General features: G+C 40.5%; 2 protein-coding genes and 1 long non-coding RNA gene across 8 annotated transcripts in view; 2 read left to right on the top strand and 1 right to left on the bottom strand.

Moving 5' to 3' along the window:
- The window catches only part of ebf2 (EBF transcription factor 2), a 38,731-nt gene extending 31,635 nt beyond the window's left edge, over positions 1 to 7,096 (top strand). For 2 of the 4 annotated variants that reach the window (XM_044111785.1, XM_044111784.1), the window contains exons 8-16: positions 693 to 834; positions 1,935 to 2,065; positions 2,268 to 2,394; positions 2,483 to 2,571; positions 2,671 to 2,736; positions 3,504 to 3,678; positions 3,761 to 3,943; positions 4,031 to 4,201; positions 4,370 to 7,096. In XM_044111785.1, coding sequence (XP_043967720.1) covers positions 693 to 834; positions 1,935 to 2,065; positions 2,268 to 2,394; positions 2,483 to 2,571; positions 2,671 to 2,736; positions 3,504 to 3,678; positions 3,761 to 3,943; positions 4,031 to 4,201; positions 4,370 to 4,401 — 1,116 coding nt within the window. In that variant the 3' untranslated portion in view covers positions 4,402 to 7,096. Of the gene's footprint in view, positions 1 to 692; positions 835 to 1,934; positions 2,066 to 2,267; positions 2,395 to 2,482; positions 2,572 to 2,670; positions 2,737 to 3,503; positions 3,679 to 3,760; positions 3,944 to 4,030 lie in introns of all 4 variants that reach the window. The other 2 variants (XM_044111782.1, XM_044111781.1) reach the window with 1 other exon arrangement.
- LOC122828330 lies at positions 699 to 11,755 on the bottom strand. Of its 3 annotated transcripts, none has more exons than XR_006370205.1 (4): positions 11,426 to 11,446; positions 11,223 to 11,248; positions 9,543 to 9,636; positions 699 to 810 (listed from the first exon to the last, which is right to left on the bottom strand). It is a non-coding gene; the product is annotated as an uncharacterized LOC122828330 (long non-coding RNA). The 3 variants fall into 3 exon arrangements; XR_006370204.1 differs by lacking the exon at positions 699 to 810 and adding an exon at positions 8,824 to 8,951; XR_006370206.1 differs by lacking the exons at positions 699 to 810; positions 11,223 to 11,248 and adding an exon at positions 8,824 to 8,951 and having other exon boundaries at positions 11,426 to 11,755.
- An 11,238-nt stretch (positions 11,756 to 22,993) lies between these two features.
- ank1a (ankyrin 1, erythrocytic a) overlaps positions 22,994 to 26,471 on the top strand; it is a 101,899-nt gene continuing 98,421 nt past the window's right edge. The window contains exon 1 of the mRNA XM_044111788.1: positions 22,994 to 24,058. Coding sequence (XP_043967723.1) covers positions 23,933 to 24,058 — 126 coding nt within the window. The 5' untranslated portion in view covers positions 22,994 to 23,932. The remainder of the gene's footprint in view (positions 24,059 to 26,471) is intronic.

Below are 26,471 nucleotides of genomic sequence, written 5' to 3'. Positions count from 1 at the left end.
TTGATCGATAATTTACAGTTATTTTCCTTTCCCTTCCACCACCTATGGAACATATGTTTGTTCCCCTCTCTTTTGCTTTGCTCCTTCACCTGCAAAAGTATCATTATGTGTGTCTTTTAAGATGAAGGTTTATTATACATGTCATTTCAAAATATATGTCATAATATCCTGGAGGATATAAATATTGTAAATAATGAGGGCAAAAACTTGGGACTATCCTCTTGTTAAGTGCATAAAGTGCCACCTACGGGGTGCAGATGTAAGTGAGGACATGCAGTAAGCAGATAATCACATTATGGGTGCCATATATCATCCACTGCTTTAACAACCAGCTGAAATAGGAGATTTGGTTCATATGTTTGTTGTCATTGAAGGATTAAGAGGAGACAACGTGAGCCTGCTGCGTACTATATGAATCAAAAAGTTAGTCCAGAGGCAGAGGGAGAGGCCATATGGTGACCCAGTGGAGGAGTGAAGGGGTGTGAGAGCCCCACAATGCAGATGTGTTGTGGAAATCCCTGAGATGTCAGATCATCCATTAAGAAATATGACCGTCACCTGTACAGAAAAACAAATTGTTGCTCTGGGATTTTCACACTTGTAACCTGATATTTTGACTCTTAGCCTGCAGTCTGAATGCTTCATCTACACTCATGCATCTTCCTCTTTGCCCCCTTTGTCCTCTCGCTCAGGTGGTCTTGTCCAGCACGGTGAGTGTAGATGGACACGTCCTGGCCGTGTCAGACAACATGTTTGTCCACAACAACTCAAAACACGGCCGGAGAGCTCGGCGACTGGAGCCGGGAGAGTCTGTGGAGAATAACATGGAATATGGTAGGACAATAAGATCAGACGTTTAATTTACCTGTTTTTAGTCAGAGTTTCATAAAAGTATTTATACGCTTTTTCATCATTTGTTACATTACAAACACACACTACGTGTTTTATCTGAATCAAAGATTGAGACTGTGATTGATTTACACACAGGCAGACTCTATGTCTGTAGGCAACAAGTTGAGCCAAATTGGATTTGAGGGTATCAGAGTCAAGGAGGCTGAATAATAGGTCATATGTGCTACTTTGTGTTGATCTATACCATAAAATCTTGATATGATGTCAGAAAGAGAAAAATCAAAAAGGTGTGAATACTCTGAACATAGACCAAGCAAAATATATAGTATCCAGTGTTATCGGAAATCTCACTGGGTGTGAGTATCGAAGAACTTTGCTAGACTTTGTTAAATTTTCACATATTTGAGAGGCAAAAAATAATTAATTTACAAGATTTATTAAAACAAGCCTAAAACTTACACTAGTAATCTTTCATTTCTGCACTAATTAATGAAAGATTCTACACAAGTGAAGAGTCAGATCATGTTTCCAACTCTATCCGGACATTTGTCCTGTATTTAACCCAAGTTTTAAATGAGGATGTGTGTGCATGATGCATGACTTTAAGTCACACAAACTCTTTTCAAGCTGCTATTTGAGCCTAAGATAACATAAATTTATATTTTGATTTTAATCTTCAAACCATTTTCACTCAGTCCATACAGTGCAAAAAGTTGTAAAAGTGTTTATAAACTTTGAACTTTTTCACATTTTGTCACAATGCGATCAGAAATCAATGTATTTAATTCAGGTTTTATGTAATGGTCTAAGAGACTCATTAATGTACACTTGACATCCCCACAGTGAAAGATGATAGTGGCAGCATCATGATGTGGGAAAGCTTTCTGCAGCATAAAATAAAAACCACGTCTCCTTTTTGTGTTGATCTATCATATAAAAACATGATGAAATATGAACAATTTATGAATATTGCTGGAGGGCGCATACATGTAAAGTATACCTAACACTTTTACCCTCATTTTTTTACTTTTATTGATCGTCATTGTAGATTGTGTTAATGAAGCTTTTCTCTCCCGTCTTAGCCACCCCCTGCATCAAAGCCATCAGCCCCAGCGAAGGCTGGACCACCGGCGGGGCCATGGTCATAGTCATTGGGGAGAACTTCTTCGACGGGCTGCAGGTGGTGTTTGGAAGCATGCTAGTGTGGAGTGAGGTAAGAGTTGTCTTCGAAACATCCCGCTAATGATGCTGCACATTGTGAAAAGAAATGCGCAGCATATGGCTTGTCTCATTATTTGGGTGATTTATGAGCAGTCTTAACAATTGAATCTTCCCACAGTAATGAGTTAGCCTAAATATTTACAAGACGTGGGGAGGCGTTTTTTGGTGACACCGTTTGTGTGCTTTCTCCTCAGCTGATTACTCCGCACGCCATTCGTGTACAGACGCCTCCTCGACACATCCCTGGGGTCGTGGAGGTCACCCTGTCGTATAAATCGAAGCAGTTCTGCAAGGGAGCGCCTGGACGCTTCATCTACACAGGTATCAGGATTAACCATTTTTCTTAAAGTTAGATCCAAAGATTTAAATAATTGTTTCTAAAGCTTGACAATCTAACGATTTTTTTTAGCCCTTAATGAGCCAACTATAGACTACGGTTTTCAGCGACTTCAGAAAGTAATTCCCCGGCATCCAGGTGACCCAGAGAAGCTAGCCAAGGTGAGACAATAGTTACTTAAACTTATCATCAAAAGATTTATGATTATTATGCTTTTGTCCTGGAGTTGTGAATTAAATTTATTTTATTTTTTTTTACAGGAGATTCTTCTAAAAAGAGCAGCAGATCTTGTTGAGGCCCTATATGGAAATCCACACAGTAATCAGGTACTTAGAAACAAAACTGTTTCCTACATTCAAAATTGATTGTCATCAAATAGGGCATTGCTAAAATAGAACTTAAATACTTGAAAAATTACCCTTGAATTATACAAACATTGACAAACCCCTTGAACTTTTTTCCATTCTATTGTTGTAATCTTTCTTTACCCGAGTCTCGTCCCGGTCTAATGAATCCTCCCTGAATTTTTTTATTTCAATTGTGGCAATAAATTGTAGAATTTATTGAATTCCACACATTACATTTTTGGTAAGCAATCATGAGCACAACTTTTGCACAGAAATGAAAGAGGATTGGAAATATTATTAGCATTAATTGACAAGAAAGTGATGCAACATAGGAAACAACAATACTAGTTGTTTTTTTTTAACTAGGTTAACAAGATATATCGGCATGGAATAATTAGTAACCATTTATCAAGCATTACTCTACATACAGGATGTGTTCAGAAAAATTTTTTACAAAGTTTTTTGCTTTTTGTTGGCTCTGTGTGACAGTGATCCACATGAGTTCATGGTCAATTTAAGATTATTTCATGTCAACATTGTATTAAACAGTTTTAACTGTTTCTTTAGTTCAGACCCGTAATGCTTGATGGGTTGACAGAGTGTCACTTAAAGATTCTCAGTGTTACAGATTAATTAGTTCACTCCGGTTTACTGCCAGAAATAGCAGCACCAACACATATCAGCCAATTGGCTTCATATATCCTGAAACTGACCTGTTGTTTGTCACTTTGTTCGACTTGCTGCAGGACATGCTGCTGAAACGTGCAGCTGACATCGCAGAGGCACTCTACAGTGTTCCCCGTCCTCACAGCCAGTTGCAGGCGCTGCCCAGCTCACCGGCCCATGGGAGCGTCATGGGCCTGGGCTCCTATCCATCCCAGCTGGGGGTTAGCATTGGAGATCCAGGACAGAGCAGCCAAGGTTAACAAACTAAGCAAACCGATCTTTTCTTCTGTCTTTCTGGCCAGTAAAGTTTATAAGCCTACTCTGATGTTTCCTCCAGGTTATATCCGTAACTCCAGCAGTTTGTCTCCGAGGGGTTACCCCTCAGCTTCCACTCCCCAGCAGTCGAGCTACGGAGGCAGCGGCGGGATGACTGGAGGCTACGGGACAGTTCCCATGACAAGTCTGGGAGTTCCTGGATCTCCTGGATTCAGCAGCGCCTCACCCACAAGCTCTCCCTACAGTAAGCCTTACTGCCTGCCTGGATCTCACAACGCTGTTTCTGACTCGGTTTCAGGCTTACCACCGTTTGTTTCTTTCTGTTCCTCAGTAATGCCAGCGAGCCCCACAATACCAGGAAGCTCCAGCTCCTCGTCATCTCTCTTGCCTTTCTCCTCTTTCCCTTCTGCTGCTAAACAGAAGAGTGCTTTTGCTCCCGTCCTCAGGCCCCAAGGTTCTCCTTCCCCCGCCTGTCCCGCCTCAGGGGGGAACAGCTTCAGAGGTAGTCATCCAACTCACTATCTGACCCCGCTGTCTGAACTCACCAATGCAGTCTAACCCTATACTAACCAACTCAAAAGCTATGACTGAACACGACTTGGGTGATGTACAGTAATGAAACGCCTGACTGATTTAGAATCATAGATTTTGTATATTTTTTTCTCTCCAGCGATGACGGGCCTGGTTGTCCCCCCGATGTAGCAAAGCACCTGCCCCCAATCTGCCCCAGAACACTGCTTCACTTACCTCCCCTTATTTTTGGCACTGAGCAGGGAGACCGAAATAAACTGATCACTAGTGAGAGTAACTTTTCCTCCCTGATTCCAACCACTGTCTCTCAGCCCCCTTTTTGCGACCAGTCAGCAGAACGGGTGGGGTATGAAAAAGTCCAAAGACCAGCAATCTTCTCCAGATGCAGAGGATAACACATCAGCTACAAACAGCAAGACTGGACAGTTTACTGCTGTATGTGTGTCTGACAGGAAACCACAGTTTAATTTCACCTGAAGCTTCAAAAAGGATCTGTCTGAACCTGTGATCCACCGCCACATACAGCATCTAGTTTTTGCAATGCCTGCAAAAGACTTACAGGATGCACTGCCGGATCGCTGTGCGTCGACGGATGCCGGACAGCTCAGATAAGAAGCTGCAGCTCCAAAATGAGGGGTGCTTACTTTGTGTGTGTATAGACACCCTAAATGGCATGTGCATACACTGTCTGTGAGCTAGAGAGGTTGTTTTGTAGTAGACTTTTAAAGACAACTTACATTCCAGAAAAGTAGAACCCTTATATTTTGCTTTGATTGTTTTTTCAAGGGAAAAATCTTTGTCTCATGGGTTATTACTAAAATGAATTCATATATTGATTTATTTAAGAACAAGCAATTTAACTTATTAAAGTTAGTTTAGGGAATAATATAAACGTGTTTTTATAAACTGGTTCTCTTTCCAACTGTTGATGAAATTAAGCAAGCTCTCCAATTGCCAATTACTTTGATAAATGACACTCTGTAATGGATTTTTTTAGTGGAGTTTTTTTTTTTTTAATTAAACTTCCCTACTTTTCAGGTTCTTGCAAAAGCAATTATATGTGTTTTGCCCGCAGTTAAAGGTTATTGTCCTTGTGTAAAAGGAAATATTAGTTAGCCGTATCCTTTTTATTTCCACTTAAAATGCATGCTTTGTTACACCAATGCTCTGGTACTTTTTCACCCTGAATAGTTTGTGAACTTTCATTTCCGATGTCTAGTCACTATGCAGTATAGGAAGCAAAAGCACAACAGCTCAAACAAAAAGAAGAAGGTGTATTAAGTGGTCATTTATCATCATGTTCATACAGCAACAGTTCCTTGTAAAGGTATTCAGACTTGTTGAGTTTTTCCACATTTTGTCAGGTTGCAGCACAAAACTGTATCTAATTGGGATTTAGAGCATAGACCATTACAAAGTAGTGAAAAAAACAATTATGTTGCATTTGATTTTCCACAGTTTTTACAAATAAAAGTATAATAAGGGCGAAGGGCATATTTGGCCCAAAACATGCCCCAAATAATTTGGGGCATATTTTATTACCAGCTTTCTTGATCTACACACTGATTTTTTTGCTTATGATTCAACAATAGTAATATTGTAGGGAGAAGGTTTGTGAACATAAGTTTTCAGTTCTTCAGATTATCAAGTTGGTTAAAGTCTGGCCATTGACTAGGCCGTTCTAGCACATGAATATTTTTTACACTAAAGCTTTTCTTTGTAGGTTTGACGGAGTCACTGTCCTATTGGAAGGTGAACAATTGAGCAAATCTGAAGTGGTTTTGCAGTCTGATGGTTTTTCTTCTAGTTTTGTCTTTAATTTAGCTCAATTCACCTTCACATCCACCTGCCTGTTGTTGCAGAAGAACATAAAACCACAACATGATGCTGCCACTCCCAGTTTCACAGTGAAGATGGTATTTTCAGGGTGATTTGCTGAGTTAGTTTTCTATCACACACAGTTTTTGTTGATCAAAAAGAGTAAAGTTTAACCTAATCAGAGTAACTTCTTTGACTCTCCACATGAGTTATGACAAACTGTAAAAATGAGTTGACTTTTAGCAGTACTTTCGTCTTGTCCATAAAAGCCAGATTTGCAACGGATTCTCACATCTTCACAAAGGATCTCTGATGTTCTTCCAACACAGACTTCTTGGCTGGATTTCTGATTAATTCTTTCTTTTTCCAGGCTGTAGATGTCTGGAAAAGGAAAGAATGTCTTGATAGGACTGAAGTTGTACTATGCTCTTTTTACTTCCAGATATTGGATTAATCTTTGCTTTGTACAATGTTAAAGCATTGATATATTGGTTAATGACCCAATCCTGCATTAAGGTTTCCCAGAGCCTTATTCCTGAATTATCTGTTGAGTTTCTTGGTATTCTTGCTGTTTGGTCCTGGATGTTTTCTAAAAAAGATCAGGTTGCAGCACTTTTAAGATGCACATTGAAGTTGCATGTGAAACGTTGAAATCCTTTTCTACACTTCACAATTTTGTGTTACTTTGTGTTGGTCTGTCGCATAAAATTCCAATGAAAATGATTTGAGGTTGTAACGTTGGAAAATGACACAAAATTCAAGCTGTATGAATACTTTTAAAGGAATAACATTATTCATCACAACACAAAACTCATTCTCAGGACGTGCACAAAGAACGCAAATGGTAGCTGACGTAAGCAAATTTGTTTTTAGAGTTCAGTTAATCTTATTTATTAAAAAATGCTAGCAATTTATTTTTATGTTTTTTAAGCCATGTTTTTTTGAAGTGATACAAAAAAATGGTGCAAACGTGATTTGTAAATTCTAAGGTGTAATTATATTTTGTGCTCCAAATAAAACAAGTAAAAGGAAAAATGAACTGAAATGAGTTGAAGTGGTTATACATGTTTCTTTATTATGTTACGCTGTGGTGTCCTGAACGTGAAGCTTTTCCTGCAAGCCTCCACATCTCAAGGTTGTGCCTGATCTATTTTTGACTGTGCCCATCACCTGTGTGCTCGTGCAGCTTGTTACACTGTTTTGTATACATAGCTGATGAGCCGCAGCATCTTAATTGTGATGCGAGCGTTAAAGACTGAGTAGAGCATGTCAAGATAAACAACATCCTCCTCCCTCCCTTCTTTCCTCCCCCCATCTCTCTCCTCTCCAATAAGCCTGCTTCTCTCTGAGGACCAAGCCTCTGGGGGCCGGAGTGAGAACCACATGAGTCTCCTTCCAACGCGGCCTCTTCCTCTCTCTGTTAAAGAACAAAAAAATACACTCACACACAGAGGCATGCGGCTCACCGCTGCCTCGCTTTCTTCATTCTTTGTTTGGTGCTGCTTCATCCCGTCTTTCTTCCTCTCGCCTCTTATCCTCTCTTGCAATGGTCCTTCTCTGTTAATGTAATTAGCACTGCTAAAGAAGGGCAGTTAATTACCCACTCTATTTTGATCGGGTAATTAATGTTATGCCAGGAAACAGCAACTGTTTCATTAACATAGCCCTCAAAGCAGTGAGGGGGTAGGGTAAGCACCCACTGGTAGCAAGTCTGCGTGTGCTGTGGCGTTTTTGCAGTGACAATGAGGGGACGAGTGGATTTCAAACACCAGACACTGCCCGCCATTTAACCCTACAATCACTCGCTGGCCTTTTCTTCCTCCTCATCTCCCCTTCTTCCCTTTGATATGTTATTAATTTGACGAGTTAAAGTCAGCGCTGTTGCCAGCACCTCAGTATTCATCTTGCTGAGTGCTCCTTCTGCCCAGCGGTGCAGGAGCCATATGCTCCTCTTCCACATGACGGTTTGGTTGTGAGTGCTGCGGCGCCGTTTACCGTTTTTCCCTGATCACAGTTTGGATAAAGACAGCATGAGATGCCACCTGCCACCGAGTCATTCCACATCACACATCCACATCACCGCCATCCAGCTGTTGGGTAGACGAAAGCCCTGCCGTGTCATCCTTCATTACCAGGACAGCTAAAATATGATGAGTTTCTTGTTTAACTTCACGCGCCGTGTTTCTTGCTATAGAGGAAGCAGAAAACACACCCTTCCTTTTCTCCCCTCTCAAGGGATGTGTTTGTGTTTATATACCCAATTAGCCCTCTGGCCACAGCATGGCCATGCATTAGGCTGACATTAGCCCCGGGTGGGTGTGACGTCTGTGTGCATGTGTGCAAAATACAGTGAGCCCCTTTCTCATTTGAGGCATAATCAGGGGTGTGCGTGCCTTATTAGGCAGCCCGGGGTAGATCTTGACGGGGGTGGCCTACTGTTTTGTCAAATAGATTGGTAGATTGGCTTCCAAACACCCAGCCAGTGTCCTTTGCCTTTGGCCCATCAGTGAAACCAGCATTGTTGCCCATTAGAGCGATGGACCCTGATTCTTTTTTTTTTCTTTCCAAAATGAATTCCCCACCCCTCTCCCTGCCATTCCCTTGGGTGTCACTAGAGTGGGGTGGCAGATGGAGGAGACACAGAGCTGCCCCCAGAGACCGAACCCCCAAACCAAAAACACATACACACACGCGCGCATTCACAAATAGGTGCACACACTAAAACATTTATGTATACAAATGCATGAGCACCACATATGCACAAATACACACACAGTAAAGCAACACAGAGATCCCCAGACAGAAACCTCATCTGTCAGCCTGCTGCTTTTGTCCGGTCCACAGGAGTGTATTCAGTGAACGCAGAGTGACGTCTCTGTACGATGCCTCCATGCCCCGAGTTCCTGGGTTTGTGATTGGGGTCAGACAGAAAAAAGAGCTTCATAACGCTGCTAACTAATGCTCCAATCTAGATCCAACTGCTGGAGGTTATGACTGTTTGAATAAAAATATACAGATTTATTGATATTTATTCGTTTGATTTAGATTGATATGTTTGATATGGACGTCTAAATTTGTCATACTATTTGGTATTTGTTGCAAAAACAGTCACCAGTTTTTAGAAATACATATGTCAGAGAACCACAAATGAGACAAAATATTAATCTTCAATTGCATCTTTAAAAATATTTATATTTATTGATGAAACTAAACTAGAAAAAAAATGTTTCAAAACAGGCCAGCTTTTGTCAGGGTTTCCAGACATTCTCAGTTTGCTTATCATAACAGCAAATCACCATTTTTATTGCAATAATGTTTGCCCTAAGCAGCATGCAATGATTGCTCAGCCAAAATTATAATACATCAAATGCATTATAATTTACTTTGAGAAGTTCTTTGCTATTTTAATAGATTCCTCATCGGAGGTGTGCCCAAGTCCAGTCATTAACAGCTGCTGCCCTGCAACTTTTAGATGCACATCTTCTCAAACACACCTGTCTTAAATGAACGGCTCGTCACCAGGCCTCTTCAGAGCTGAATGACTGCTGGTGAAAAAGCTCAGCTCTTCTATTCGGGTCTTGGAGAAGGCTTTAAAAATGAAAAATATGTAATGAATGAAACATGAAATAACCCATAGAAAAATATAATATCACATCGCAGAATGATTATGCATGCTTAAAACCAAGGAGTGTATTGAAGAGTTGTTGGTGATGCAAATTAGTGCAAAATTGACTAAAGTATTATGTAACCTCAACATTTTTGAGCTTTATATCATGTTGTGTTGTTTTTCCTCTTTCAGAAACAGCCTGTTTTTGAAACCCAGTGTTGCTTTGATTCGTTCAGCCATGTTTGAGCAACATTTGAATCTGCTGTGGCAGCCATACAGGGTTGCCTAAGGCTTGCTCATGGAAAGTGCCGCCCATTTACCCAAAGCTGCACCTTAGAGCTGCAGAGAAGTCCTTCGCTTTACCTTCCCTACTCAGACTAGTGGTAGCATCAATTAGTAAACACCTGGAGGAACTGCACATCTGCTGAGTTTTACATACAAACTACCTCTCAGTTCAGCATTCCTAAGAATGGTTGTAAACAGTATTAAGGAGGAGCGCTGTTGTTGTCATAATGCCGAAAGGGAAAGAGCATCTAAAAGAGGTAAGCCAATTTCAAGACTTAGTCGCTGTTAGCTTAGAAGATGGGACATTTTGTAAAGTTTTTAGGGTTGTTTTATGTAACTTGGTGTTACAAAAGGGAAGAAAAAACACCTTAAAAGAGAAAAGCTCACCCTCCTGGACCATCTGTCTATGACTGGACTTCTCATTGTTGGGAAAACTTGAACTGGTCAAACTCAAGGTTGCTTTAGCTCCATTTGGAACAGTTCTATCCTACTTATTTTTGCCTACAGACCTTTTACTTGAAGAAAGTTGAGCTTAGCTGTTTGGATGGTTAATCTTGTGGGGGAAATGGCTAACTACTCAGCTAACACCTTGTAGCTTGTAGCAGCACTTTGTATTGCCTTGTTGCTGAAAACGTGCTATATAAATGAAATGACCTTTACCTTTAGTGTGTTGCCAGCTGCTAAGCTAACAGCTTACAGTGTGTTGTGGGGTAGTACACGTTAGGAAGGAACATGGGCGGCATTAACTTTGTACCATTGCAACGCCTGAGTTTCCCAGATTAATTTCAATAATGGAACATCTTAGTCTAATGTTTGCACCTGGAAATCCTTTCCTTTACAAATGCTCAGGAGTCTAGACTGGCAGTTTGTTTACAATCTGTAATATCTGTACATTTTCACAAAATTTTGAGTGACTTTACTCTAACTTTTTAAACCCTAACTTCTGTGAAACAATCTGCTAATAATGCTTCATATGGTGCAGTAAAACTACTAGAAGAAGCATATGCACATAGAAATACATTTTGTGTAAAAAGTTACTGAAGTATATGTAACTAGTTACTTGTATAGTAAAGAATGAAGGCCAGAAGAACCACTGACTCTTGAAAAATGTTAAAATCTGTGATTTCACTGTGTTTTAGAGAGTGACCACACTGAATGAACAAGTGATTAATACTCAAATACTGCTTTGGCTGTCATATTTTCCCAACTCAGATCCAACAAAATGTAATTAATAATTTTGCGCTAAATTACAACGTTTTAAACATAATGTGAGATACTTCACCTGCATATCCTTTGAACGCAAGGAGCCTGAAAGAGTTGCAAAAATCTCTTATTACTGTGGCCGGCTCTGACCCGCAAACACACAAACTAAAGCCTTTCGTGGAAGACTGATTCTTTTCTACATTATTACATAAACGTAAGTCCGTTTTTATTAAATAATTGTGGTTTAATTGAGCCTTGTTTGAAATGTAGAAATACAAGTACCTGCTCTAGTAGACCGGTTTGATGCCAGGAAGGTGCTTTATAACAACCTTTTACTCCTCTGGCGACCATACTGACAATTAGCCAGATTAAAGGAGTGGAGATGTAATTTGGGCCAAACGTAAGAATCGGCTGTTTGTGCGCGCGGCTGCGTGAGGTGAGAAGGCTTCGCGCTGGTGATTAATTACAGCCAGGCCGCGTGACAGAGGTTGAGGCTCTCCCAGTGCTGTCTGCAGCCCACATGAAGGCAAATTCAGCCTGGGCTAATTGACCCGGCTTCTGTAAGGCCATCCATCAAGCGTGGCCCAAGCGGACCCGTAAGAAACACATTATTCAGAGGTAAGTTTGTTAACCAACTAACGCTGCACCATTCATTACTGCCATTAGCTCCTACCTTCATGGTTGTCTCTTGAAAGTGCTCGACGCTTCGCTAAAAATGTTCCCAACACCAAATTTGAGTTTTAAAATAGAAGCGTTTCCGGCTTGAAAAATAAAATATTTTCAGCGGGGGAACTTTCAACATTTTGTTACATTACAACAACGTTTTTCAATTATATTTAAGTGATAGACCAACACAAAGCAGTGCGCAATTGTGCATTGGGTTTAAATTGATACTTGGATGCAAGATTTTTTAAAAGCATATAAAAATCACCTCCCATGACTAGATATTTTGGATAGCCACCTCTTCCTGCTATTACAGTTGAAATATTTTGGAGTATGTCTCTACAGGCTATGCACATCTAAAGACAAGCATTTTCCCATTCTTTAAAAATATTTCAAGCTCAGTTTGACTAGATGGAGTGTTCTTGTGAACATTACTTTTCTAGCCTTGTAACGGATATTAAATTGGATTTAGGTTTGCACTTTGACTGGATCAGAGATGCTCGACTCTATAGTTCTCAGTGATGTTCTGCATGTTTTAGAGGTGATACTGCTCCAACACAGCTGTTTCAAAAGGCTGAATAAGCCCCTCAGTGTGTCATCACATTCTGCAGGAGTTTCGCAAGTGCCGTTTCATTAGATCCAAGTGTGTTAAACCAGGGGAGCAACTAAAAAGTAGAGCAAACTGCCTTCAGGACTCACTCTGGACAGTGCAGATCTGACTTTATGTTGAAAGTCAATGTCCTACTCAAAAGGGAATCCTCACCTTTTTCATATTTAACAGTTACCTTCAGGATTACCCTGAATTTAGCTCCATCCATTTGTCTTTCCTTATAAAAAAACAAACCCACAGCACAGTGCTGCCACCACTATGTTTCATCATACAATGTTCAGAATTGTGTGCAGTGTTGGTTCTTGTCTTTACCTGCTCAATATTTCGAGGTATAATTGTCATTACAATTTGAATGTGTGCAAAATACTGTGTGAATTCAGTATATGGTAGAATAATATCTCGGATGTCATATTCAAAATCCAAACAGGAGAGCCACATATTTTGAAAAATATTAGCCTTTTAAAAGCATTCACTTCCCAGTTATGCACTACTTTGCAATAGACTATTAAATACAATCTTAATAGAGTACAGGGAAGGGTGTGGTTGTAACTTGGCAAACTGTGGAAAAGATGAAGGTATGTATATACTTTGAAAAGGCAGTGTGCATATCCTGGTTGTTCTGTATCATGTGTGATAAAACAGATTTTGGGTGTGTGCTTTACTCACACTGCTTTTTCTTCAACTCCCCTTACAAGCTGCAACACATGTGCAGCAGCTTAACTTTTTTATCCACTTCCTGCCCCTCAGACTGATAGCAAATCTTGTGGTTATCAGTTCTGTCAGCAGTCTCCATGCCTAAAGTGTGCATGAAATAGCTCAATAGCGCCACCTACCTGTAAAGAGGGTGTGATATCTGATCTTATTTACTATGTATTTGAACTGTAGATATTCTCTATTGCATGTGGTTTATCCTTATATACTCTTAGTATTATATTAATGTAATGTATTCTAAGATGGTGTGTTAGGAGTGACAACAGTAGCAACAAACCCAAACAACAATTTTCTTTGCCTGTCTGTGTATCAGCCTGCATAAATATGCAGAAGGATATCTAATCAAATAAATCCATTCATTAAGGGAGCTACTGGTATTTCTGCTTTTGCATTAATTACATAGTCATTACCATATCAATTAGAGAAATCAGAGATCATGTAATTAAGGTTTAACCAAAAGCACCTGCTGCCTCAGAGTCGTGATGTGTTTGTGTGTGTTTGCTTCACTCCTAATCTAATTTCTGGCCTTTGACAGCACTCCCCCTCATCAATCCCGAGCTGTCGGAATTCAGCTTCTTTTTTTGTTTTGTTTTTGTTTATAGGTGCGGGTGGTGGCGGCGGGGGTGGGTGACTGTGTTTGGAGGGGGTGTCGCGTGAAATGTTGTCATGGCAATCAAATTGATTGGCAGGGACGCCTGATTAGAAAGGAAGAATAGGAGGCAGGTGGGAGGAGGCGGGGTGTACATCTAAAGGAACAGATTGGGACCAAGTGAGGTCTAGCTGGGTGTCACCAAGCGAGTCGCTGTCTTTCTGAATTTGGTTACACCTTGTAAAAGATAACCAGTAATTACATTAGCGTTTCACTGAAGATATTCATGTTTCCTGATGTTTCTGGGTCAGAATAATACCAACAGATGCTCTCTTATTCATATTTAAAGCACCTGAGCTAAACTGTTTTCAAAATATTTTTTTATATTTGTAACAGTGACATTAATGTGTAAAATTTTCTGTTTGCTGTGGCTTACAGTTATGAAAAGGAAAGTGGAACTGATGTTAAAGTAGACTTATCTTGTTGTGGAAGTGATTATCAGGGGAATACGATGTGGGAATAAAAAGATATGTACAGTATGTAGACTGGTTTTAGTAACATGTCAGAAAGGAGAATTTAAAAGTACATTATTGGTCTCAGGGGGCTTTGAGGATCAATTGGTGAGATGAAAACCAGCCTCTGATCTCTTTCTTCTTTTGATTTCCTCTTTCATTTCCTTTTATTTTCCTAATTTTCCAACTTTGCTTCCCTCATTCTTGATGATGATTAGTTTTAAACAGATTTAGCACAAACACAAAACTTAAAACTGCATAAAATCTTTATGCTGATCCCTTTTAATATCAAGTTATTTTTCAGCATTATTATTATGCAGTATCTTAATCAAAATGCAATTTTATCCGCATACTTTAGATTACTTTAAAATAATTAAAAGTGATTTTATTTTATAGTTTAAAATGAAACCTGGAGGCAGATATATAATGTTAGATTCTGATTTAAGAAACTTGTCAAAGAATCAATAGTGGCACAAATTGTTGAACCATACTATTGCATTTTGTTAATCATGCAGCATTAAGTGCCTGGCTTCTGCTTCTTTTGTATGTTTTATTATTGCATACCTCCTAGGCTTCGCTCTTATACTGCATACAATAATAAGGTTGTTAGATATTGGGCTGAACTTTTACTTAGTCCAGGATTTTCCATTTCCTAATTAATAGCATGGATTTGATGGTTTACTGGTGCTTTTTTCAGGCTTTGTCATGTTGAAGGATTGAGTTCAGCTTCAGATTTATTTCTGATGGTTTCTCATTTTCCTAAAGCACCTTTATACAAAATTTGTGACCTATTCACCTCCAACGGGTGTTAATTTGCTCACTTTTGTACCAACTGTAGCATGGTGTATTCCATGATGACATTTATGGTTTAAGTAGACTTCTTTTAGGATCTTCTTTCTGCTTTCAGGAGGAGGTTGCTCTGGCTTGGGTCGCTGGGAGATGTTTTAAATGTCCTCAACTTGTAGACTGTTTACCATACAGGGCAATGGTTGATTTCAGAATAAGATTTTCATCACTTCCTCGGAGCTAACAACTACAGCCATTGTAATGTTTTAGTTTAACTTCACTTTCACACCACTAGATGGCAGAAGAGCATTATGGCTCCCAGCTTTCTGTTTTGTAGGAAACATACATGTTTTCTTCTTTCCTAATGGAAAGAAGAAACTACTGAAAAATCCACATCCATATTTAAAATTTGTACAGTCTCATCTTTAATCTACAGTAGTTTCTTGATTATTCTCTCTGTATTTCTGTTGAGATGTCTACTAGTAATTTTACAGTCTAATTGTTTGGAGGATTTTCCCTGAGTTATTTAAAGAGAAGATTTTATCCTATGCTGTTTTTGCACCTGAATTGAAGGTGAGGCAGGTGTAATAAAAAGATAGTGACTATCCTGATGAGTGGTTGCCATCATTATGGACATTTAACTCACAAAGGACAATGTTTTCTGTCATCTGATCCCAGTTTGGGGAAGTCGACTCATGAAATAAGACAGAGGCTGACTCATGATGAAAACAAAATCACAAAGTTATCTACTGTGGATAGATATTATTTGGTGGATTAATTTAACCACATTTTTTTCTTGTAGATTGATTATTGAAAGATGCATTATTCGGTCACCAATAAAGTACTTTATTGGTTTATCACCAATATGACATATGAAATACTACAGGCAGGCAGCATGTCTTCTCTTTTTTTTTTTTTTTAAATGAGCAAAACGAGCAGCGACCCTTTAATACAAGTACAGCTCACTAAACTATTGATTTTCTGTCAGCTTAAGCACTGTTTCCATTAGTGAGTTAGTAATGCTGCTGCATCACTAAATCTGAAAGCACATTTTCATTGAATTCTGATCTACATACCTCCTTCAAACGCTCAGCCAAGTCAGATGAGTCCCTTCAGATGAGGTGGCAGGATGCCTGCACTACGGCACAGTGTGGACATGATGCCTGCCCTTGGTTTGTTGCCTGCCATATGGCTTTCCTAATCAGTGCTGTCTCTGCTGGTGCAGCTCCAGTAGGGAGGGACTGAGGCAGTGTGTGTGTGTGTGTGGGTGTGTGTGTGTGCTGGTGTGACAGAGAGTGAAATCGGAATTAGGTAGCACTATCTCTGCCTTACTCTGCTCAGGACAAATGTCAGGGAAGCAAAATTACATCTATCCAGAGTAAACAAAGTAGGTGAAGCCTAAATATTAACAGATTAACAGAGCTGGATGTAGAAAAATGTTGATTGGATGTGGGCCTCTTTCAGAAATATATTTCACCTTTGTTTCTAATTTTTTTTTGTTTTTTGTGTGTAGTTATTTTGTTGGACTCATTTCCTAGTCCCCATTGTGCTCTCCTCTCCCTCGCCCCCTTTGTCACTTCCTCTTTTTTTCCTCTCTCTCCCCCCACACCTGCAACCCTTTGTTATCCTTTGTTCCTGTGATTGTTTTGTTTGTTCTGCTCTGGTTCCCTGCGTCCTCTGTGGTTTTTTGTAAGTTTTTTTGTATTTTGTTTCTCCATTAAATATTTTAACATGATCCATGTTCCCAGCTGTCTGCATTTTGATCCATCCTCAAACTCACTCTTCATTACACTATTGCATATCTGCCTTTTGCTTTAATGGCTCTGGAAGACATGACAGTCCATCACATTTCACATTTTCTTACATTTCAGAGTGTCTATCACCTGGTCAGATTTGGTGGTTGAAACCTCAAGTGAAACTTAAGCCATAACTTCTTGACTAATTATTATTTGACCACAGGGAGGCTCTTAGACAGCTTTGGGATTTATGCATATTATGACGTCACAGAAAATTGATGTACCCTGTCATGAGTTAAAGCCATGAACATCCCCAACTATTTTAGAAAACACGCAGCTTTCCCTATGGGGAAACATAAGTAGCTTAACATGCACTTTTAAAAGACATGACAGTTCTGCATGTCCCCCAAAACCACCTTATTTTCTCAGAGTTAGCTCTGTCCAGCTTGTATATTTTACAATCAGCATATTTGGCAAGATATTAAACTGTGATGTCAGCTTTCATGTTAATTTATTTTAAAATCTTTTGACTGTAAAGTATTAAAAACAGATTCTAAAAGTTAAATCTCTACTATTAGTGAAGAAAACCTGATATTAAGTTCTAAACTATGACAAGCTAATCCCATTCTGGTCATTTATTTATTTATTAATTGTATCTTTGCATCACAATTATTAAATGATAAATGGAGAAGAGTCTGATGAGGACAAAGAGCTGAATTGTTTGTAGGTTTTAATGAATAAGCAATGTTTACCATGGCTGGACTGTTGTTATGAGTTGATATTTCTTTATTTGCAATTGGATATACATTGCTGTCTGAATATTGGGTTTCCTATTTAGATGAGCATGGTCGTATTGCTCTGCGGTCTCTGTTTTGTGCTGCAGTCAAGTGTTAATCTCTGCTTTCTGTGTATACTTCTTCACAATATTGTCAATCACAGGGGGCAAGATGATCCATGGTGTAATAATTTCCATAGATCGCTCTGAGCTCAGACTAACTTGTTGTTTTTGCTTTATAAATGTAATCAGTTCAGTAATTTAGGCTCTCACTGAATCTTTTGGATCTGTGTTTCCATCATCTAGTTTTGATTAAACACACTTGAATTTATAAATTTTAGGCAAAAGTCATAATCAAGGTTTTTCTTAACTTTCTATCACCTTAATAAAGTTACCAATGCAGTACTAATCTTTAACCAACAGAGGGTGCAACTTCGTTCCCTGCACACATTTTAAATTTATTTATTTATTTATTTACTTTTCCTCTGACTATGGGCAATAATCAGTTTCTGATTGTTGATAGAATGTGTAATCCTTTGATTCAGTTTAAATCACAAAATTACATCTGGAGTTCATTCATACTGCAGGTGCACAAATGCATTAGGGGCTTTTATACATCCCCTCAGCTTATTTTGGGCTGATGGTGACTAATGCTGCTGATAAAATACATCTGCTAAAAGCCTAGGTTGATGGTGCAGAGGATGGCACAGGCTTGCAGAATACTGTATTTCACTGTAGGCTGTGGACCTCTGCCAGCAAACACACAGGAGACTCTCCTGTGTTACAAATGTAGAGGAGGATTCAGCAGGAGCAGTAATGTAAAGCAGGAGCACACTTGGCTGGCTTGTTGCATTTTCTGCATCTGCACAGGATGTATTAATGAAACTGATGCAAAGCTAATCATCAATGACCACATTGCTAAGATCACATAAAAAATTTTTATCTGACTAGTGTAGAGGTCTAAAACATCATTCCTATTGTGCTGGAGTTTACATGTCTGAACCTCTGTTTTTGTTTTTTTTTACTATTATTTGCTTATTAATAAGCCAATTTAAAAGCTACAGATAGTTCAAACACAGTGGTCTTCAATATCATGAAAAGTTTTCTAAGGTCTTTCATCAGTTATGGTGTGTGAAAGAGATCCACCGTTCAATGTAAGATTTTCATTTAGATTTGAGCAATTTCGGACAAAAATGGAAAAAACTAGCAGTTTTTTTAGTTCTTACTGCAGAAAGTGTTATAACCTTTTGATTTTCTTCTTATAGAGTAACAGAATAGTTTAACCAGTGAATATTAGCTGTTCAATTTGTCAGGCGTGTATACAGATGTGTAGCCAGCCTGCAGCCAGAACTGTCACTCATTGGTTGCTAATTATCGTTTTAAATCAACTTCACTTTAACGGCTTTGTCTCCTCCATACTGGACTACGGTAAAGCTCTTCTAATTAGGATCTCCAGCATGGTTTGCAGAGACTTAATTCACTTAAAGCTCTGCAGCTAGGGCCAGGATGTGTGTGATAATATTAACATATTGTGTAAATTCCTGATTCCTTTCACGGACTTCCTTTCTCTGCCAGATCTCTCTCCGCACTCACCATGCATGGAGACGCACACCTACCAATAAGAGCTCATTCTTCTGCTCCACTCAATCAAAATGCTTCTCCATGTACAGAAAAAAAGCTAAGCACCATAGGAGATGTTTTTCTGTACTCCTGCTCTTTACTAAATTGACTGTGACATGTGATAATCAAATGATGGAACATTTTGAATCTGTGTCTTTTAAAGGTTTTGTGTTACTGGCCCCTACCAATTTGTATGCCACTCTCCTAAATACTGCAAAATACATTATATACAGACAGATATTAGAAAATATTTATTAAATCCTTGAAAAGTCATGCAAAGGACAGAGGCACCTGACCAACTTATTCCAAGTCATCTTATTTAGAAATGAACTCACATGAAATGAACTTGGACCAGCTCTACACCCTCAGCAGGGTCCTGGAGGGTGCGTGGGAGTTCGCCCAATCAGTCTACATGTGTTTTGTGGACTTGGAGAAGGCGTTCGACTGTGTCCCTCGGGGAGCCCTCTGGGGGGTTCGCCGGCAGTATGGGGTACCGGGCCCTTTGATACGGGCTGTCAGATCTCTGTACGACCGCTTTACCGACAGTAAGTCGGGCTCGTTTCCGGTGAGGGTTGGACTCCGCCAGGGCTGCCCTTTGTCACCGATTCTGTTCATTTCTTTCATGTACAGAATTTCTAGGTGCAGCCAAGGTGTTGAGGGGATCCGTTTTGGTGGCCTTAGGATCGCATCTCTGCTTTTTGCGGATGATGCGGTATTATTGGCTTACTCAGGACGTGATCTGCAGCTCTCCCTGGAACGGTTCGCAGCCGAGTGTGAAGCGGCTGGGATGACAATCAGTGCCTCCAAATCCGAGGCCATGGTCTTGAGCCGGAGAAGAGTAGAGTGCCTTCTCCGGGTCAGGGGGGAGCCCCAAGTGGAGGAGTTCAAGTATCTCAGGATTTTGTTCACTAATGAGGGAAGAAGGGAGCGGGAGATCGACAGGCGGATTGGCACGGTGTCTACCGTGAAGCGGGCGCTGTACCGGTATGTCATGGTGAAGAGAGAGCTGAGCCAAAAAAGCGAAGCTCTACGTTCCCACCCTCATCTATGGTCATGAGCTTTGGGTCTTGACCGAAAGAACCAGATTGCGTATACAAGCTGCCGAAATGGGTTTTCTCCGTAGGGTGTCTGGGCTCTCCCTTCTGAAGCTGCTACCCCCGCAACCCGACCCCAGATAAGCGGAAGAAAATGGATGAATGGATGGATTATTGAAAAGTTAATTTCAATAACTTTGTTTTCTAAGTGAAACACATTGTATAGATTAACTGTACACAGACTGATGTTTTAAAGCTTTTATTTTTTTATATAATTTTCTGACATAATAATGAACAAAACTTTTAGAGTTAGAATATTCTATCAAACCAATAAAAACAATGTCTGTATATCTTAGTTTAATCTTAGTTTAACTTTCCCTGTGTTGCTTTGGGCCTCCCTGACATACTCATCATTTTTCTTGATGATCATGTCTTTGAAAGACTATAATTTCACATCAGATGTCCTTTTTAGTTATACTTTTTGTACAGAAATAATGTTTTGACAGTCACTGGCAGCATTTTTTGACTTCATGTGTAGCTTTTTCCTCACACTTGTCTCCTCCATACCACCTCTTCGTCAGTTAAACTTTTTGAGTTTTCACTGAATGTGGCAGATTATCCACAGTGAGCTTCCATGTTTTGAATGGGCTGTCTGTCTTGTCTCTTTTCACTGAAGTAGGTTTCTGTGATTGTTTGTGTGTGGCTCTGTCAGGTCCCAAACACTGTTTTCTGGAGGAGCAGTAGAGCGGTTAATGTGCAGGCGGGTGTTGGCTATCACACTGAAAGGAGCTCAGGCTGTAGCTGTGGATTTCTTTGTTCCCTTCAGCTCTCTACAACCTGTCTTTTCTAGTGCCAGGCAGGACCACCCGACGGGCTGTTCGTAGATGAAATATGACATTTCTGCTAAGGATTTACAAATTTACCTTTAGTGCTTATATTTGACAAGCATTATAGTTCGCAAGCATTAAGTTTCACATAACTTAATTACTTTTGTTGACTGTTAGCTTGAATCTGAAGCTTCCTGAATCTTTTGAAGGGTAGAATATTATGTAAAATACTTTTGAGCTTTATTTATGTTCCCTCATTAAGAACATGAATCTTCCATGGCAGTCATTCAGGTCTTTTGCTCATAGGAAGTGCAGCATTTTTATCCTGCAGTCCACCAGACAAGCATCCCCGCTCCACTCAACTCCTTCAGACTAGTGACAGCAGCAATAGCAAACACCTTGTGGAGCTGCAAGTCTGGGTTCATCATATAAGCTACCTCCCAGTTCAATTGTAAATGGTATCAACGAAGAGCATTGTTGTGATGACGCCCTGAATGTGGAGTATCAGAAAAAGCTTCTTAAAGAGACAGAGGACCAATTTCAAGACATCAAATTACAAAGGCAGATTTTTTCTAAGTTATTTTTGATATATTGCTCATGCAGCACTTTTATAAGAATAGAAACCAACATAGTTACTTGATTGTGGTATGAAATATTACTATCTGCCTGGAAAATATGTCATACCCTCCTTCAAGGTTGTTGAGTAAAAGAAAGCTGTGTTTATGTGAGAACAGATCACAAACATACTTCTCTCTCTTCAGGATACTTAATCCACCTTGCCTGCTGGTGGTGGTCAGAAGGCCTGATGCGCCGGTACATGATAGCCTGCCTGTGTGAAAATCCACCGTTGAACGCAGTGCATTTTCTCAGCTAGAGCAAAGCTTAATAAAACTGATAAAATGGTATTAACTGTGCACCAGGTTCCTGCTGGTGATTCATTCTGACATATTCCCCAGGGGTTCAACGTTGTGATGGATCTGTTGCCACGGAGCTGTCGGCACCATCAGTTTGTTTGTTTGTTTGTGTTATAGCCGGGCCACATGAGCAAGTGATTTGTGTGGTAGCACTGCAGATAGAAAGCAATATCACCACTCTTATTTATTAGCATGCTGCAGTGTAGAGAAGCACATCTGATCAGCAGTGATGGTAGCACTGATGGGGAAAAACTTAGCCAGCAAGTGTTTAAAGAAAAAAATGTTTCGTGGAACATTATGAACTTTTTTCTTTGCAAAGCTGATTATGAACAATCAGCTTTGCAAAGATTTCTTCATATTTGTGTTCAGCTGAAATGTCAGGTAGACTACTCTTCTTTTAAAATGTGGTTCAGATAATTATTTAAATAAATATTAGAAGTCACTGCAAGACCAAAGGGAGAAAAAATCAGCTGGAAAAACCAGAGTAAAGACCAATTTTCCTTTTTTTTATTTTATTAATGGGCACTCAGTAATTGAAAGAAAAGTAAGCCAGGTATAAAAATGTGAAAGAGTCTAAGCGGAATCACATCAGCAGCTTTATGACTCTAAGTATGTGTCAGCATGTGAAGGCATGTGTGCAGACCCTAGCTGTGTTAGTGCTGCTAAAGTGTCTTTGTAAACTATATGTGTGATGTATAGTGAGCTAGGCGAGAGAGATGTTAAAGGATTGTTTTTGCCTGTGCCAGCAGTTTCAGAGAGAGGAGGATGGAGGGAGAAAATGGGGAAGAAAAGGGTGGGGAGGAAGGCAAAGAGAGGAGGAGAGGCAGAGCAATACCAGTAAACAGGTGCCAACTCCTTTAGCGCTCTTTTTACTGTGCACTTGTTTTAGTGGGGACTTCATTATTAGAAATAGTAAATGTATATGTTTTTAGCAATGACTCTTCTTCAAAAAACACCGTTTTTGTTTAGCTAAGAAAATATGATTTAGGGAAATAAATGAAGCACCACTATTAATCAGTATTACTGCTTTCCAACAGATGTGAAATCCCCAGTAATTGCTCCCTGCCTCACTCTGAAAGAAACATGCACACTGCACCAACAGCCTTGCACGGACACCGATCCTGTCTGCTGCAGCGCCTGAACATTAGCGAGTGAGGTAGAGAGGTGGGGGGGAGCACAGCAATATAGTGAGGAGTAGACAAGTAGCAGACCCCCCACCCAAATCCTCATACATGCCTTAGAATGTCTTCTTTATTTCCTAAATTATCCTGGTGTGCTTGCGTGCATGCGCGTGTGCGTGACTGGCGGGGGCGATGACGGGATCCCTGCACTGCCCAGCGAGCGATCCTACACAGATGGACACACAGCAGGTCTATGAGATACTGGGAAATTAAATACAGGAAAAGGAAACAAAATCAATGCAGCATGAGAAGGGAGAGCTGACTTTGATTTAAAGCTGCTCCTGCTATTTGCCAACTGTCAGTTCATCCTTTTGCAATCTTTGTTGATGGGGAGGGTGGCAGGAGGATCGAAGCCATTTTACAGCATGTGGGGAAGAGATGCAGGGAAGGAAAGTAGCTATAAAAGAAGACAAACCCGTTTGTGTACTGTTATATACACATTCTCTATCTTTGGATTAGTGAAGGAGGGAGACCTGAGAGGGAAAAAAAACTGAGCACAGAAAGTGAGATAGGGAAGAGTGTGCAAAGGAGAGAGAGAGGGAGAGGAAGAGAGCTGCGCTGCAGTAGCATCCCACAGCAGACGGCTGAGGACCGCCGCTGTGTGTGTGTGACTGCACTGCTGAAGAGGAGGAGGAGGAGGCAGAGGGTGAGCACGCTCACAGACTCTGCAGGGTCACAGAGGAACAACAGTCAGCAGCAGCGCTAGTGTTGGCCCGCATCAGGTAGGAGACCCGTCCCCTCTGCAAGAGCGTTGTAACAAGATCTGGACACGCCAACGCCGCAGATACCCGCACCAGCAGCAGCAGCAGCAGCAGCAGCAACACCACCAACATGGCACAAGCAGCCAAACATCTCCGCAAGAACAAGGATTTAGAAGCCCAGTTGGAGAAGGAAGAGAAAGAGAAGGAGGAGGAGAGGCTGAGAAAGAGGAGTCGCTCCCGAGATAAAAAGCGCAAGGTACTGGGACCCTTCACAGGTGGGGGGCAGGCAGGGGTGGGGTGACTGGAGGGAGGGGTGGCTGGAAGGGTTGAGACAACCCTCCTGCTTTCTCTGTCATGCTATGTCAGGGGGTGCCAGGGCACACATGGGAACCCTGTCCAGAGTGTGTTTCCACTGTGTGTACACTGAAATACATGTATGTCCTGTGCATACAGACACGAGGAAATGGTAGCACACACTGCATGCTGTCCTACTCCTGACTGCTTTATCGACTGTCCTGTCTCAGCTGTCTCAGTACGTTTTCTACCGTCTTCTCTTTCTTTGTCTTCACAATGCAGTATGAATTATTCCTCCACCAGGACAGTAAGGTTGCTTGACTCTGCAACAGACCCTCTCTCTCCCAGTTTTTTTCTCCTCAGTGAGGAATTGTAATGACTGCAGAGCAATAACCTGCAGGCTTCTGTCTGAGTGAGAAGTACCGGGCAGAGCAGAACAACTGGCAAGGTTTGTTATAGCAATAAATCCCCCCGCCCCCCACACACACATCATCAGGTCTGCTTCATTCCTCTGGACTCTCGCTGCTTTTCACTGAAACTCATTAATGAAAATGAGTCATCCGCAGATTGTATATTGGTGGTGAAACCGGTCATCGGTAAACGAGTCCAGCCATCCTATGAATGCGCTGTGTGCCAGGCTTGCTGTAAACCAATCTGACGCTGATGGGGGAGAGACAACGTTATGAACAGAAACACAGCACAGCTTCTTCTGTCCCACAGGGGAGGCTGGGCTCAAAGGCAACTTTAAAGACTTTTCAGATATATTTGAGCAAAATCTCTGAGTTAACAAAAAGGCAAAGAGAAAAATTATTAGGCAGTTGCACATAGATAGATTTCTGTTTCAGATTTATCTTGTTTTTGTTTTTGCTGGAAATTAATCAGCACAGTGACACACATGCCATCACTCTTGACTTTTGAGAGCTGTTTAAGCTCCCATGGTCTTTTTTCTTCACCTCCTGTTCTTTAAAAGCCATACCTTTATCAACCTTTTATTTCTGAAAGTGAATGTAGAGATGACTGTGTGAGAAAGTGCAGTCTGAGCCTACGTGGAAGATGAGGTTCAAGAAGGGAAAGCCTGCTGCTCTTACAGTATGAATGAGGATGTGATGGGAGTGCTGTAGAGGGTGCAAAGGCAGTTCAACTTAGACTTAAAGGGTCTGCTATTTGATTTGAACATCTCTTATCTCTTACACAACCATGCAGCTTCAATCTGGGAAAAGCTCCCCCTCCTTCAGCTCTTCTTCATAGCGTCTCCTTCTCTCCTTCCTTTTTTTAACACTGGCTTGTAGCCATTCCTGGTTTTTAGAGCAGATCTTAATACTGGAGGGATTCTTTCTGTCACTCATTGTTTCCTTCCTGATGCCTTCAGCTCTTTCTCCAGGCAGTAATTCACACTTTGCCTGACTGTCGAAAGGCTAAAGTCTACATTCACACCTGTTTTCTTAGGAAGGTTGGTCTATAGCAGTGATCCCCTCTTTATGAATGTCCCTGTCAACAGATTTCCAGTGGTGGCGAGAATAAAACTGTACTTGTGACAGACACTTTTAAACATTTTAAACTTTTAAATGTCTTGTGTTTTATCTCTGTGGAATATGATGTAATTGCAGGTAAACACCAGAACTTTATCCTTGTTTTCATATTAAAAGATATCAGCAAAAATGTTGGTTCTAAGTGAAGAAAAACTCTTTACTAGCCAGTCTCTATTTGGCTGAATAACTCCAGAGACCTTATATCTACCCGTCTCTGACCTCAGTGTGAGGAAAGTTTGCTCCTCACTTTCAGCTCGAAGATGTTTGAGGGGTTTCCTCAACAGGAAGGCAGGTTGAAATCATCCCACTGAAACTGAATTATATCAAGATCCATGCTTTAATTCTGCTGCTCTGTGACTTTCCATGGTCTTAGTTCTTATTTTTTTGGGCATCTTTTGGATCATCGACATCTTCATGGTCGAGTTCGGCTTGAAGTCTTTTTTTTGTGTTTCTCAAGCACTCTCTCTCACCTGTCTCAAATGTATGGTGGGTTTTATGATGCTGAGCTGGTCTGCTCCTGCTTCAGCAAAGCATGCCAAATAATAACACTTTCGCCTCCATGCTTCATTGTTGGCATAATATTTTTTCCTTGAATGATGTGATTGGTTTACATCAAACATACATTTGGTTTTGGTGTCCACATAATTCAAGTTTCTGCACAAATCTCTGGCAAATTGTCTGTTTTTCAGTGAACAAACACCTTGTACACCTCTAACTGAAAGGAAATGTCAGGGTTTTTGGAGTCTGCTTTTAGCATCTTTCACTCTGCTCTCTGCTTGGCTATTCTAGGTTTGCTTGAATAGCCAAACCTCGGCTTGAATTTATTCCACCTGAAATCTATTTTTT

Source organism: Gambusia affinis, linkage group LG03, assembly GCF_019740435.1.
Source record: "Gambusia affinis linkage group LG03, SWU_Gaff_1.0, whole genome shotgun sequence".
NCBI classification, from domain to species: Eukaryota; Metazoa; Chordata; class Actinopteri; order Cyprinodontiformes; family Poeciliidae; genus Gambusia; species Gambusia affinis.
The sequence above is the reverse complement of the archived record's forward strand: the minus strand, read 5'-3'. Positions and strand labels throughout refer to the sequence as shown.